The sequence below is a fragment of the Tetrao urogallus genome, assembly GCF_951394365.1.
Source record: "Tetrao urogallus genome assembly, chromosome: 21".
Classification (NCBI taxonomy): domain Eukaryota; kingdom Metazoa; phylum Chordata; class Aves; order Galliformes; family Phasianidae; genus Tetrao; species Tetrao urogallus.
In genome coordinates, this window is record NC_136834.1 from 5,051,757 (window position 1) to 5,067,394 (window position 15,638).

The 15,638-nt window shown below is 42.4% G+C and overlaps 1 protein-coding gene across 1 annotated transcript; it reads left to right on the top strand.

The window, feature by feature from the left end:
* Nucleotides 1-268: 268 nt before the first annotated feature.
* GABRD (gamma-aminobutyric acid type A receptor subunit delta) lies at nt 269-12,466 on the top strand (the record flags this gene model as incomplete). Its single annotated transcript, XM_079545443.1, has 9 exons — nt 269-336; nt 5,996-6,108; nt 6,562-6,629; nt 7,460-7,680; nt 7,961-8,043; nt 9,595-9,732; nt 10,643-10,798; nt 11,392-11,603; nt 12,167-12,466. The coding sequence occupies 9 exons, from the start codon at nt 269-271 to the stop codon at nt 12,464-12,466; spliced, it is 1,359 nt and encodes a 452-aa protein (XP_079401569.1).
* Between the last annotated feature and the right edge of the window lie 3,172 nt (nt 12,467-15,638).

Here is a 15,638-nt window from a genome sequence, read left to right on the forward strand (position 1 = left end):
GATCCCGCTGCCCCCATCCGGATCTCCCGGGCGGGACGGAACCGGCAGGGCGGCCCCGGGCCGGGCGGCACCGAGCAGGGCACGGGAGCGCAGCGGAGCGGGGCGACGAGACGGCGGGGGCTGTCAACGCTGCCCGGCGGCGATACGGCGCTGAAACTGAGCCTCAACTTGCCGCAGGAAGGATGGCAACACCGGCGGAGCTTCGGAGCTGCCCAAGGAGCCGGGGAGCCTCGGTTTTGTGCGCCGCGGTCTAATACGTGGGAGTAAAATGGAATTTCTCACCTGGGTTTTTCCTGCCTTGGTCCTGCTGTGCACCCAGCAGCACAGGTGCATCAGGTAATCCCTTCCCATTCCCTCCTTTGCTGCCCCGGGGCTGCGGCGCACAGCGGGAACGGGGCGGCACGGACGGGAGGACGCGGGGCGGCCGAGCAGCGGTTTGTGGGGTTAACCGCGGGGCGTGCTTCGAACGGGACGCTTGGGGAAGAGTTCTGCTGGCGGCACGCGCTCTAAATTACGGGCAATCCTTTTGGCGACGGCTCCGCACCGCGCGGTGCAGCCCCGAGCGCCCCAGCAGCCGTTCGGAGCGCGGCGCGCACAGCGGGGCTGCGGCCGGGGCGGCGGTCAGCGCTCCTGCGGGCTCCGGGGGAAGGGATGGGGCTGGTGAGCAGCTCAGGAAAAGTTTGAGGAACGCCGCTTTTTAAATAATAAATTGCAAAGCTGAATGTTTGCGATTCGCAGTCGCAGTCAGTCAGAAGGTGTTAGCTAGGCAACCAGCTATGTTCTCTATATATTCTCTGATCTGGAGGCTGGATTTGGAAAAAGCTTGCCGGATTATGCAATGAAAGCAGAGGGGGAGTTAAAAAGGACTTGCTGCATGCAAAAACATGCCTACATCACCCAGAGCACGCGTGGCTGTGATATTTAAGGGGTCTTCCCACTTCTGTATCATAGACATTGTTAATAACTTCAGAGCGGTGTACGAACTAACGATGCAGTCATGGCCTTTGGGATTAATTAGCGAGATCTTATCATTCTCCATTGGGAAGGAAAAGGACCTCACCTCAGAGGAAGTGTCAGCTGCCCTTGTCCAGGGCTCACACAGTGGTGCATCCCACGACCTTGGCCGTGCCTCCAAACCTCCGTGCCCTGCAGCCAGCAGTGTGACACCGGAGGCAGAGAAGATTTCTTATGACCAAAAGGCATGGAGATCTTGCCCGTCACTTCAGTGATCCCAAACTGTCTGAACTCGGACAAGGACTGAGGATTTCGGTTGAAAAGTAGTGTTTGGATATTAAAAAAAAAGAAGCAGTCAGTCTTCTCAGCTTCTGTCTTCGTGATGTGTTTCCAGGCACAGTAACTGCCAGGATATGTGCAACCTGTAATTTTTTAGATAAATTATGCTGGGTTAATTGCCTGTTTCTTGGTTTTCTTCCTGCAGTTCCACAGTGATGTTGTTTGTTAGCAATATACAGACTCATGGCACAGAGCACAGGAAGGCAAAGTCTAGCTTTCAAATTTCGGGCTGTTCAGTTTGCAGTAGTTTTCCAAATATGCCCAAGTGTAAGACATTCAATATTCAAAGAAAGCTGCTCTGTTTAGTACAGCAGTTTTCTGATGATTCAGGGTTTAGCACGGCTATGGCAGAACCTTCTTTAATCCTAGAGCAAGTAATCTTGCTTGCAAGTGTCCTTTTGATGAGTTTATTACATGGGATTAAAACAGATTTTTACCTTTGCATCACTAAAATTACTCACATAGGTGGCTTTTGATGCACGAAATAATAATTCTTGGAGGAGCCCAAGCAGCACATTAACTTTCTTATTTTTCCTTATTGGAGTCCTGGCATATGATTTATTGGTTTTACAGGGAGCAGTGCCTTACTGATCCCATGGTTTTATAATAACAGGCTGTGCTATCAAAGATACATTTTTACTGCTCTGATTTTGTTGACTAAACGTGATTTGATTCACGGTTCTGGTGACAGAGGACGTCCAAAGGCGCGGAATTCCCCGTGCGACGGGCAGCTGCACAGCTGGGAGCACAGTGTGCAAGAGAAGAGGAATCTCAGAGAATTCTGAACGTGGTGGCACCACACGAGATGTTCCCAAAGGCAGAGCTACCTGTTAAAGGGATGCTGAGGTTTGGCAGAGGAGAGGGGAACGCACACAGCCTGCTTCCTGTGTTTGAGTACCCTGTGAGAGTGCTTAACAGAGCTGCATTTGGAGCAATTCTGTCGTGTGCTGTTTGAATGAGCCTGATTCAACCTCAGTCAGCACATTCTCCCTATGCCAGTGCTGTTTGCAGGTGAACGTTTTTGGAAAAGATTTTGGGTCTGCTTGAGGCGTGATAAGTGGCAAGAAATTTGGCATTTCTGATTGCCAGCTCTTTGGGGAAAGGCTGTTTTATCAGAGTTTGGTATGCTGCAATAATAGAAGCCTCATAATGAATCTCTAATTAAAAATAGGTGTGCCTTTCATATTTAGGATCCTACAATATTAAATGGCTTTTGTATGTTTGCATACAGTTGTTCTCCTGCAGTGTAACCTCCTCAGTCTTTTACTTCCAGTCATGGAAATGGAGGAGCTTTATCACGTGAATGCATGCAGAGCAGTCTGTTTTCTGTTGCTTAAAACTCACAGAGTTTTAGCGCTTTGATGGAGCTTTGATGTTCAGAAGGTTGCCGTGAATTAAGCCTAATGCCTTTTCAATTACATTTCAAAATACAGAACATATTTACAGCGAGCCTCACTTAGAGTCAGGAATGGCAGATGGGAAGGATACACACGGTGCCCTGGATAATCCTGGAGCTTGACAGAAGCCAGACTGTTCGCTGACCTTGCTGGAGATTCCTTGTCTTTTTCTCAAGAAAGAAGTTTTCTTGAGCGGCGGTGACATCAGGGCCATGTGCCCCAGAAGATTATCTCACAGAAAAGGAAATACACTCCACCCCAGTCCTTACTATCAGTCAAACTGATATTTCCATCTTTCAAATCACAAGATCTTTCAGATCATAGCGACTGTGCCACTGTCCCAGGTGGAATCAGTCAGGATAGCAGGCTTAAAGAAGCAGTGGGAGATGCAAAAAGTGATTTTCCTCATCCCACTGCAGTATGTCTTTGCCACAAGGTTACAGCACTCTCCCTACAAGTGTGATCTGAGATGAGTATCTTGTTGGCCACAAGCAGAGATGCTGCTGAGCTTTCTGCACTGCTGCTAGAGCTACTGGCACTGCTGTGCAAAAACAGTATTACTAATGTTGTATCTTACTGAGCCATTGTAATGCACTTATTCACACAGAATATACAGGTTGCCTCTTTCCTTTGTTCAGTTTAAGTACTGATTTTTTCTAGTAAAGTTGATAAATATCTAGCAACCATTTTCAAGCCGTGTTCCAGAAGGCAGTGAAGATAGGCTAATATCTCACTTGCCTGAAGCCTCTACCAAGACACGCTGTCCAAGTTGACTGATGCTTCTCCAGCTCAGTCCAGATGAATAGAATATCTCAGTCCCATAGCAGCTGGGAGATAGATGTCAGCTTCAAAAGGAAGGATTCTAGTATATATGTATTTTGATTCTAAACTGAGGATACTTAGCTCTAAAGGAGATGAGTTTCTCTGCTTGTTTGAGATCTGCTGCTTAGTGCTGCTTTCCCAACCTGTGACAAGGACAATTCTGTTAGGCAAAGAAGAACTTTGCAGTATTTCCAGGTCTACCAGTAGTGATTTCCTCTCTCCTTTGCCTACTATATAGGGAACTAATTTTTTTTCTGCTGTTAACAACCAGCTCTGTGGAACTTCTCACAGTGCTGAAACCCCACATTTGTACGGATGAAAATATATTCTCTGCTTGAAATGAGATGTGTCTAAAGAGTTGAGATAACAACCATCTCCCTCAGCTCCAGATCTGAGAATGCCTTCCCGAGTGCCTTCAGTACACATGAGAATGCTGTTCAGCCACCTGGGATCCCGCTCTGCCCTGGTGCAACGTAAAGATAAGCTTGTTGATGAGCTGTTACATCCCTTGGATTTTACAAGCCAACAGCTTACTTTTACAAATTCCTTTTCTTACTAAAACAAGTTTGACAGCAGCCTACATTAGGATGCAAATTTGCTAATTCCACTATTAGTGGTTTCCTTTCTTTTAATCCTTACTGCTTACGTTACAAAAAGTTAATCCCTTCCAATGAACATCTTCTAGCTGGACTTCCTTCTTCAGGTAAAAAACACGAACAATATTTAAGGCCATATGTAATCCCCACTGCTTGTGAATGATGAATGAAATTCTCCCACCATCCTTCATGTCACTTTAAAGCACTGGATCTGGGTGCAGTGTAACACTTCTGTGACTCCCACTGGTTTAAGTGCATATAGCTCGACTAACTTCAACAGATTTGTTACACTGATCTGACCTTAAGGCTTTATTAATAATAGAAACCAGATTCTTTTTAATTGTGTCATGGATATTTAAGTAAAACTCCCTCTAGATAGTAATCTGCTTAAAACACTGCAAGCTATGGTCCACAGTTTTTTAACCCAACTCTGTCATTTTAACTTCCTTTTAGCTTTCTGACTCTCCAAAATGCCATTACAAGACAATACTGACACAGGGTAATTGCTGCACACTATAAATGCTTTTTGAATAAAAAAGACGAGGCTCCTGGCAGTCCTTATGATGCCATTACCTCATAGCAAGTGACTGAGCACAGATCAGTTATCTGGGGGTGCACCCGTGTACCTAATGTGAAAAGAAGCATTTATGTGGTTGGTGAGATGTGATACAGAACAAAAGAAACATGACCCCCTCTATTATAAATCTTCAAAGCCTTTGTTTAAATTTTATTCCAAATTATATGGCTCTGATCCTTACTCAGAAGGATATGCCACGATCCTTACTCAGAAGAGCAGAAGTAATGGCACTGCAGAGCTGAACGCCCGGACCGGCATGTTTTGGAGAGAAAAACCATGTGCTTTATTTGGGTCAATGTCACATGAACACTCTAAGAAAATTATGTAAGTACAAGGCAGAATATATTTATGCTGTATTACTCTGCAGTCTTTTGTCGATGTTTAACAACCTTCTCCTCTGTTACTGGTGACATGGATCTCTCAAATTTACTGCTGGCCTCAGGTGGAGATGCTCAAACAGTGCTCAGACAGCTCTGATTCAGTACCTGCACTCAGATGCCTCTCCCAACCACTGGCAATTCTCTGCAAACAGTTGTGGCAGACGTTGTCACAGTCCTCTGTTTATCTATTCCTTCTGTGTCAATCACAGCGCTGGCAAGAGGGATTATGTGAGCAGGCGCAGATCTGCTGCAAATGAAGCCTGCCAGCTCAGTTTCGAAGAGAATTTGAGCTTGCCTTGTTAGTAAGAGATTATGGAATATCTACAGCGTTACTTAAGACTGCAGGGATGCCACTTTCAATGGTTCGCTGTTTTCACTTTTAAAATTCCTTTCAGTCCATGTACGTGCATCACACAGGTATCCACACACCTACTGAGCATTGCTTTTTCACTATCTGAGGGCTTTTCACAGCATCAAAGATGTTCAATCCAAATTCCAGTTCAGTAGTTTTTACACTTTTTCTCATCACATTTGAGAAGATCCATCCTTCCTCGGTCCTCACTTTCTCCACCCAATCCAGCTACCCAGATAGCTGCACTTCATGCAGTATACAAAGTATCCTGGTTTTCCTTATGCTTTCCTTGCATTTCTAAAACTCTTCTCTTCAAGAAAAAAAAAATACTTTTGAAAGTAACGACTTTTACTGCAGACAGGAGCCGCAGGATTTCCTGGAATAGGTTTTGATTTAAACAGAAAAATCTGAAATGCTCTTCTACCATAAACAACACTGCTCTTCTGAAGTACCACTCATGCTTACTGGTTTGACTGTCGGTGGTCAGGGAGTAGAAGAGGAAAATGTCTCCATCTGATGTTATTTTCATGTCTGTAAATGTGGGCAAGTTTTAAAAGATTCCAATTCTCTTTACCTAGAGCTATGACTGACATTGGAGATTACATAGGCTCCAACATCGAAATATCCTGGTTACCCAACCTGGATGATTTGATGAAAGGCTACGCACGTAATTTCAGGCCTGGGATTGGAGGTGAGAAACTGAGAGTTATGCCTTTTATTTCTTACGATTATTTTACCCTCTGATGTTTATCTGAACTTCATCCTCTGATTCAAGAGTTGTGTTAATCTTATACTTGATTCTGAAAACAGTAGCAAACAATGTGTTTATTTTGCCATTTGAAACACAAATTAGCACTGCAGCCTTCTTGCTGCTACAGTTCTTAAACCACTGATACCTAAATTGAAGTCATTTTGGCTCACATTGTGGCAATAATATCTGTTTGCTTGAAGACACAGCATCTTGTCTGAAACGAGATGTCATGTTTTCTGGGAGAGATCACATAAGTTTCAGTAGTTGTGACTGCATTTCATTTCCTTTATCACTGATTGATTTTATCACTGATACAAAAGTCAACAGCCTTTGGTCATCTCCATACTCATCTTGCTATGATGTAAATCATGTCATTCAAACTTGTTTTCTCAGGTCCTCCTGTTAACGTTGCTCTTGCAATTGAAGTAGCCAGCATTGACCACATCTCAGAAGTGAACATGGTACGTTGAGTGACACTTAGTTGGGAATGTCTGCAGTGCGGTGACAGCAGGTGCAGAAGGTGAAATAAAGACAGGTGATCCTTTGTGTGTCTGGAGTGGAAAGACTGTCAGAAGATACCACAAAGAACAAACTTTGCATCTTAAGACACAGGCAGATTCTGTTTGGGCAGAAGTTGGCAAGGAAAAGACTCTAGATAGGTGTAAGTCACTGAGACTTCTGCACACTAACAGCCTGATTTTAAGCCTTAGCTCCAACTGCTGTTCACATTCCTTCTCACCACACATACTTCCCTTGAAAAGCGAAGGGGAGCATTGGTTGTGAGATGTGCCTCCTTTCCACATGAAGACCTTTCAGTAAAGCAATGGAATATAACAACTTAGAAATCTCACAACCAACCATTGTATGAATTGATTGCATTCCTGAAACACAACAGATTGAATTTGAAATCCAGAACTTTCCCTCCATCCTTTCCCATTACTACCGATATAAAACTTCACCTGATTTTTTTTTTTAGTTTTGCTACAAAAATCCTCCAAAACCAAAGGCAGTGCTTCCAGAGATAAATGAACAGGTTTCCCCAGCACAACAGATGCAATTCCCCTGACATGTATCTGTACCACTGACTCTGAGTAATTCTTTGATACCTTGGGACCACCCAAGGTAAAAGCATACAACAAATTAAGATGCACGGACAGTTCTACGGCAGAGGCTAAAAATACCTGTGTGCACAGGGGACATTTCTAAACCAATTCGGTTATTTTTGACCAAGTCCTGAGGCTTTACCCTCTTTGTTTAGCGTCTCTTGCTAACTGGGATTTCCCTGTCACAGGAATACACCATGACAGTATTTCTGCACCAGAGCTGGCGGGACGACCGCCTGTCCTACAACCACACCAATGAGACCCTGGGGCTGGACAGCCGCTTTGTGGACAAGCTCTGGTTGCCAGATACTTTCATAGTAAACGCCAAGTCTGCCTGGTTCCATGACGTGACTGTGGAAAACAAACTGATCAGGCTCCAGCCAGATGGAGTCATCTTATACAGCATAAGGTAAGCAGGACGGGGGGCCACTGTCCTCTGCCATGTGTTCACCTGCTGAACAGACCATAAAAATAATCGCTCTTTTTTTTTGCCCCTGGAAAATTTCTTAAAATAATTATTAATTTAAATCAAAGAAAATGTTTTTCTCTTGTTAATGTTATATTAATGTTATGTCTCTTGTAATATTAAGTTTTCAACATTTTCCATTCAGTCTCTGAATTCTGAGGAAAAAGCAAGTCCACAGCTCTGTCTGCACACCACTAACTGGTGTTCATTTTGCTTTGGACAGAATTACCTCAACGGTGGCATGTGACATGGACCTCTCCAAGTACCCGATGGATGAGCAGGAATGCATGTTGGACTTGGAGAGCTGTAAGGGCTGAGTGCAGCACTTCATCTAACCTGTATTTTGCTTGAAGCCTGCATGCATGGTTCTTAGCTTGAGGGAACTCGCTGGAGTGATTCTGCTTTAATCGGTGAAATGTAACAGGTTTAGAAAGAAAGGGTACAAAACACATCCCTTACTCTATGTGCCAGAGATGGACTCGTTCAGCTCCAGTTTAAAGATGTGGGATTTAATTCAGTGAAGCTGAACAACCTGCAGTCCTGCTGAGAACAAATGTCCAGAACTTTGTGTTTTATGTAAAGCCTAGTGGCACTGTGACAGTCTTTTCATTAGCATTACTGAGGTTTCCATCAAGTCCAGCAAGATGTAAAGAAGCCCACGGGCAAAATTTGGTGTGCTATTTTTGCTTTGTGAAAAATGACAAAAAAAAAAACAAACCCAAAAACACAGGAAAAAGAAAGATTTCCCTTTTTGTAATGAATGTGATTGTGCCTAACCTTTGCATAGCCATCTGCTACACAAAAATCAATCAGAATATTTCAGAGAATGGCTTAAATTCATTTGTGCTCAAAAAGGTGAGTGAAGAATGAATGCATATTTTGAAACCTAGAGGAGCTCGGGGCTCTAGGTATATGAGTAGTGGTTTCTAAGCAGCACTGCCCTATTGATTTAAGATTCATTTATTCATATATATATTAAGATTCATTTGCCCTATTGATTTAAGATTCTGTTTTTCATTTTTTAGCCCTGACTTTGTTTTCTAGGCAATTAACCACAATACCATTTTATCCTGTCAAAAATAGCAATCTACAGTTTTACTTATGTAATCACCAACTGTAGAGGCAGCAGACACTGAACCAGCAATCAGTTCTTTCCTTCTGCAGGGAATTTTGGTGGTGGTTGAGTTTTTCTAATTGAATTTGAGGATTTTGATGTCAGTGCAACAAACAAGTAAGAAGCAAGACTCCTTAAGGAAACAAGGTGGTTTTGCAGCAAGTTGTGCATTAACAACAACACCAGCAAAGATTGATTTCCTATGGATTTGCATGTTACATAAATTCATTCATGCATCTCCCATCCTTCTCTCCTACCCTGGTGCCCTGTGCCTCTCTTCCAGCTGGCACCCATGCCAAACCACAGCAATTAATAGCCTGATATACATGGTGATTGTGAAGCTAGCGACTTCATTTGAGGATGGACACGGGTCTGTGCTGTGCTGCTGTTCTCTAACTGGAGCAGGTAGCCTTGTTTGAGCACTACAACAGCAGTTATTCTGCTCCTGTGAGCAGGCACATGGGCATTTCTCATGACACTGAAGTGCACTGTGCCATACCACATACTGTTAGTCAGTGCAAATCAACTCGGATTATTCTCCCTGTAGGAAAGCTACCCCTGATGGGATCCTGGAAACACTGATGTTGCCAGGATAGTGAATTATCTGGAGTGAATCGCAGCATGTTTGCAATGGGACCAATGAAAATCAGTGTAGCAGAGGAATTACAGCACTTCCCCAATGAGCCCTCTAGGTTCTTAATTTCTTCCCCATGCTTTGCATTTAATCTGCTTTCTTTTGGCAGATGGTTACTCTTCAGAGGACATTGTCTACCACTGGTCAGAAAACCAGGATGAGATCCATGGGCTGGATAAGCTGCAGCTTGCTCAATTCACAATTACTAACTACCAGTTTACAACAGAACTGATGAACTTCAAATCTGGTAACAGGATCTGTCTTCAATTCAGGGACAGTATCTGTTATTCTTTTCATACAGGAAAATCTATTTCTATAATAGAGAATCCCTCCTCCTCAGTAACTAATTTAAACAATCTGTCAGGTTTCTAACATGAATTTTCTGTAGCTCATGTTTGCAAAAATGGTAACCTTTTGCTTTCAGGTAGTCACACTATAGCATATTATGTTCTTCAGCTCTATATGCTTGAGAAAATACTGCGTGGAATAGTCAGACAGTGCTTGATAAGGTATAACTCAAATTTTCCTGACCTAATTTGCAACTTTGGATAAGGAAAATTTCCATTAGACCTAATGTTACGAGGCTTATGACGTACAGTCAAATCATTCTAATTCCACCCAGTAGAAGTCAGTGGTGTGTACATACATCACTGGCTTTATTGCAGTGTTTGTAAAAGATTGGAGTCATTTTTTTCCTGCTGATTTTTCATCCTCTTTCATGTACTCAGATCCTCATTTATGCTGCACATCTCCTCTAAGCTCTTTTTTGAGTTTGAAATTAACTTGGCCTTTTAAAAAATCTAAATTTAGTATCTGGAGGACTTTCTACAGCAGATGATAAGACAGTACACATTTTGAAGCAATACTGTTATTTGAGAAGACTCATGATTTTATTTTCAGATCTGGCATTGATATGACCTGAGACAAATCATTTGACCTATTCTTAGCTAACTGTGCTGATGAGAACTGCGTAAACCCTCATGCAGAGTTTATGAGGACTAATCAAAAAAGATTCATAAAAGCTTGTTGTGATCCCTGGCCAAAAGAATGTTGTTTGAGAACGTAAATCTGCATCTCTGTAGGAAATGCTCTTCTGCATATCAGTCGAGCTGCAGCTCACACAGTCGGAATCTTTCTTTGTCTCCACTTTTTGTCAGCAGGGCAGTTTCCCAGGCTGAGTCTCCACTTCCACCTCCGACGAAATCGAGGTGTTTACATCATTCAGTCCTACGTCCCTTCTATCTTGCTCGTGGCCATGTCCTGGGTGTCCTTCTGGATCAGCCAGTCAGCTGTGCCTGCCAGGGTGTCCTTAGGTAAGACAGACAGAACGGGGATCTAACAGGAAAGGGTATGCTGATGGTGTAACTATGCTCTCTACTGTCTCGTTTTCCATTCAGATGCATTTATGAATACTGTGTTTAAGTGTGCGGAAGAGAGTGTCCTTTAAAATCCTTCCTGCCTGCTTTAATTTCTGCCATGCTATCAAAACAGTTACCTCAATAAAGAACACGGGCCACTAAAGATGGCTAAAAGCAATAGCGAAGGTGAGGCAGTCCTATAAAAGAACTGATCTGGAGAAACTGAAACCATGACAAAAAGATGTTCCTAAAGCTTGTTAGTCTGCTTGCCTGAGTAAGGGCTGCAAGTCCAGACCCAAAAGTTTTTGAGTGTAAGTCTTCTGGTTTTAATCCAGAACTAGAAGAAAACCAAAGATAAGATGTTCAAAGCTGCCTTAGTCATGCAAACGTACAGTCCTTACAATCTCTTTATATCCCATTTGGAAAAACAGAAACCATACTATTCAGGGTCTTCTGCTGTGAAAAGTATTCCTCAGTTTCAGATCAGTAAACGCGCTGATGAAGGTGTGTTATGAGACCTAAAGGAGCTTTCTCATACCGCGCTGCAGGCATAACCACTGTTCTTACAATGACTACACTGATGGTCAGTGCCCGCTCTTCGCTTCCACGAGCATCTGCCATCAAGGCACTTGATGTTTACTTCTGGATATGCTACGTGTTTGTCTTCGCTGCACTGGTAGAATACGCTTTTGCACATTTCAATGCTGACTACATGAAAAAGCAGAAGAACAAGATCAAAGCGAGAAGGCAGAGTGGAGAGGTCAGTAAGCCAAGCAGTGTGAAAAGATTTGCAAAAGCAATGGCTCTGCACTGCAAAGTTTTCTCCTTATGGAAGTAAATTCTTTTTATAGAAATGCTATTATAGAACAGCCCAGGTTGGAATGGACCTTGAAGGGCCATCAGGTCCAGCTCTTCATAGGAAAACAGAGCCTACGTTATCTAACACCCTTTCCAATTCTCTGATACTTTTGTTATTATAGCAAACAATTGAATGTAATTGTCAATGCTCAGTTAGCACTACAACGACTGCAACATAGCCTTGCATGATTGGTTGCTGTGTTTAAGATGGGAAATAGAGAATAAAGGAGAACAAATAAGAGGAGATGTAAAGTCTGTCTCAAGACTTGTACTTCAAAAACATATTTAGAGCTCAGATGTGGTAGCACAGAAGCTTTCAGAGGTCTTTCTATTGTTTGCCAAAGCAAGCAATAAATACCATTTATCACTCTCGCATATATTTCACCATGTCAGCATCACGGATAGTTTGGATGAAGTACAAATTGCTATAAATTGCTGTTACATATTTTCCTCTTTCCTCTGCAGATAAACGTGAAGAATGCCATTGTTCTGTTCTCCCTCTCCATCGCTGGTGTGAACCAGGAGCTGGCCATTTCCAACAGGCACCACCGAATCCCCAGAAGTCTGCCTGGATCATATGGCACAATAGAAATAGAGACTGGAGAGACTAAACAGCAGCAAGAGATGAAACTGGATAAAAAGAGTGGTCTGAAATCCCTCTTTAAGCCCATTGATGCTGACACCATCGATATATATGCCAGAGCAGTGTTCCCAGCAGCCTTTGCAGCAGTCAATGTTATATACTGGGTTGCCTACACTATGTAAAAAGCCCAGAACTTTGTGAAGAGCCAAGAATTGAACAGTACCTACACACTAAACAGTCCTTGCTGAAACTGTACTGTGCCATCTCTTCTCAAAATATTTTCCAGTGACATTGAGACATTTCTAGTCAAGAAACTCCTGCAATCAATTCCTACTAAAGCAGCAAGAAAAACAGTTTGTTACCAATCTGATTTGATACATTAAGGACTGTACTCTGCTCAACAATCCCAGCTCCTTTTGTTTCCTCTCTTACCATGAGAAAACATTTCATATGTACATAACAGCAGAAGTTTAAATCTTGAACTACCATGTTTTTTCTCCACCTGAAGCATTGGTAAGTAATGAAGGTTTAGCCTCTCACGCTCAGAGCATTTCGTTTTTCATAGTGGAACAGCTAATTCCCAGCTTCCACACAAGTGATTTTCTGTGGAATGGTCTAACTTCAATGCAAGTGGCAAAGTTGGCAATTTTAATCACAAAAATCCCATGGTAAAAGTAAAAATAGAAGCGAGTGGGGGTTTATTGAATTTTCCTTTGTCTTAGATAAAGTATTGAAAACATTTCAGTGCTCTTAGTCACAGCATGAAATAAAATACACTACATGGAGTTCTTCTGAATTGTTAATAATGACAGCATTACATTTCAGATCTAAGCTAATGAAAGATTTAACACTCAAGCATAGTAACCTTTGGTACTTCAGTGGGCCCCAACGCAGGCAAAAGTGGTTCAGAAACAGGGAAAGCTCAGCCTTTCTGCATTGGATCACTAACAATTTCAGAGGAGCTTGGTAATGAAGGAACTCAAACTCCATTTTCAGGAAGGATTTTAGAATTTCCTATATGAGTTTCAGTGGCAATCTGCCCTACGTGAAAATCTCCTTTTTGCACCTGGCACAAAATAGCTGAGCGAAGTTCAAAGGTGTCATAAATGGCTTTAAGTCATTCAGTCGCTTTGGATATTTTTGCAGTTTTTATTCTATGGCTGACATAATGTTAGGCTTCTTCACTTCCCTGTTTGACAGTGAAATGTATGAGAACTCAGACGCACCCCTCAACTCAAGACTGGATCCTCTCACCACGCTCATACAAATAACACTTTGTTCTGTGAGTAACTCCAGGGATCTGGCAAATGAAGGCAGTTTTCACAGCAAATACAAGTTTCATAGTTAATCTCTATCAAAAAAGCACAGTAAATAGATTGGGATATAGATCAAAACAACAGACGTATTTAAGGCACTTTTTTGGATTTTTTTTTTCTTCCTTTTTGGGGGGATTCTGGTGCCTTGAAAGATAAGGTTGTTCCAAACCTAGAGAAAGAAGATGCAACAGAAAATATTACATGAGAGAAGGAGGGAATGAGTGAGGCTAAGGAGATGGCTGAAAGCTGTAGAAGGGAGCATGGGGAGGTGCAAGATGAAATAGGACACAAGATGTAAATGAGAGAAGAGCAGTGCTGGGCTTGGAAGATGGGCATGGCTGATGGAACTGCAAGGAGGAGGAAACAAGCATTGGCTCACGTATCCCTCCCACCTTACCTATCTGTGACACACGGCTCAGTTTCATATGACCAGAATTGAAAGAACATTTTAAGGCAAATTTATGACTTCAAAAGAGATTTGCTCAATATCACTGAAGTAAGAGAATGCACTGAAGAAAAATTAATGATCCTGAACTGAGCTATGATATGAACTATGATCCCATCGTAAGTCAGGCTGAGGATCACGTGGATTATTTCTGTTCTAATGGAAACACTTTCTGCCAGCCATGTGCTGGAAGGTGCAAACCATCACCCAGCTATGTTTTTTCCAGAAAGTTCTCATCAGTCTGGCCCTGGACTGAGACATCTGGATTTTGCACTAAGTTCTTGCCACTGATGTGAGGATGAACCTTCCTGGAGTCATTTCATTGCATCATCTGCAAGATGGGTATAATTACACTGATTTCTTTACTAAGTCTTTGAGATCTACAGAAGTAAAATCCTTTGGAGAGACACAGAAACTGTCAGGTTCCAACTAGGTACATGCACTCAAAGTGTACAGCGGCTGGTTATTCAGGGTAATTAGTGAGAAAGTGGCTGCATACATTCTAAAGGCAATGTCTAATCTAATTACTTCAGCAGTAAGAGTCTGTAGTTGTGCACCTGACACAAGTCCTTACCCTGAAGTCAACTGAGGTAATCACAGGGGGTTATTGGACAAAATTAGCTGCTTCTCCACCTGGGTGCCAGTCACCAGCTGCACACCCTGCTGGCTTCTTCATAAGGTTTATTCAATGCATTATTCTGTATTTGTCTGCAGACCTTCAAGGTGCACAGCTATTGGTGACTGATCAAGGTAAAGGGTGGCTATGGTCTTTTCCTCATAAAAATCCACAAGCCTAACAACAAAAACCACCAAAACCACCACCCAGGACAAAACAAAACAAAGAACACCAAAACCGAAACCAGAATGCCAGGCTGTCACATAAAAAAGCATAAAAAAAAAGGGGGGGGAACCTCAGAATATTTCAGGAAGTCAGAATGTGAGAATACATGTGGCAGCTGTGTCCACTCCAGGAATGAGGTGACTCAGAGGGGAGAACAGGCGTCCCTGCTGCTGCAGTTGCAGAGCAGCACAAGGCAGAACACCTCCATTGTGAAGTTACAGTTTTTGAAATGTGTTTCCAAAGCCAGAAATAAAACAGATGCCTTCCAGATTCTTTTACAGGAGGGATGTTAGTACAGGAGTATTGTGTCATTATTGGAATTTTGAATTAAACTGAAGCTTCTGTACATTTGAGATTGTTCCACATTTTTGATTTTTTTTTTCCCATTTGAAAACCATTATACATTATTAATATCTGAGGACAATGCCCTAATCAACTCTATTTTTATGGCACACTTAATAAACAGAAATAAATAAGCTAAATCTGATGTCACTGGAAGGCTAGCAAGCTTTGGATGGGTTGTGCTAATATCAGGAAGGAAATATATATATAATATATATATGAGGGCTGTACCTGGAAGAATTGGTATTCCTTTCATCAAAGTAGAGTACTGCTCTAAAATCCTGGTGTGTCTGTGAGAAAGAAAGAGGGATACGTATTAATGTAATCATTCTCAATGTGAAGTGTTAATAAAGCATAGTTTGTATAGAAGTTGTAGCTCCCATAAAATGGACAAAGCAGACATTCCAGCT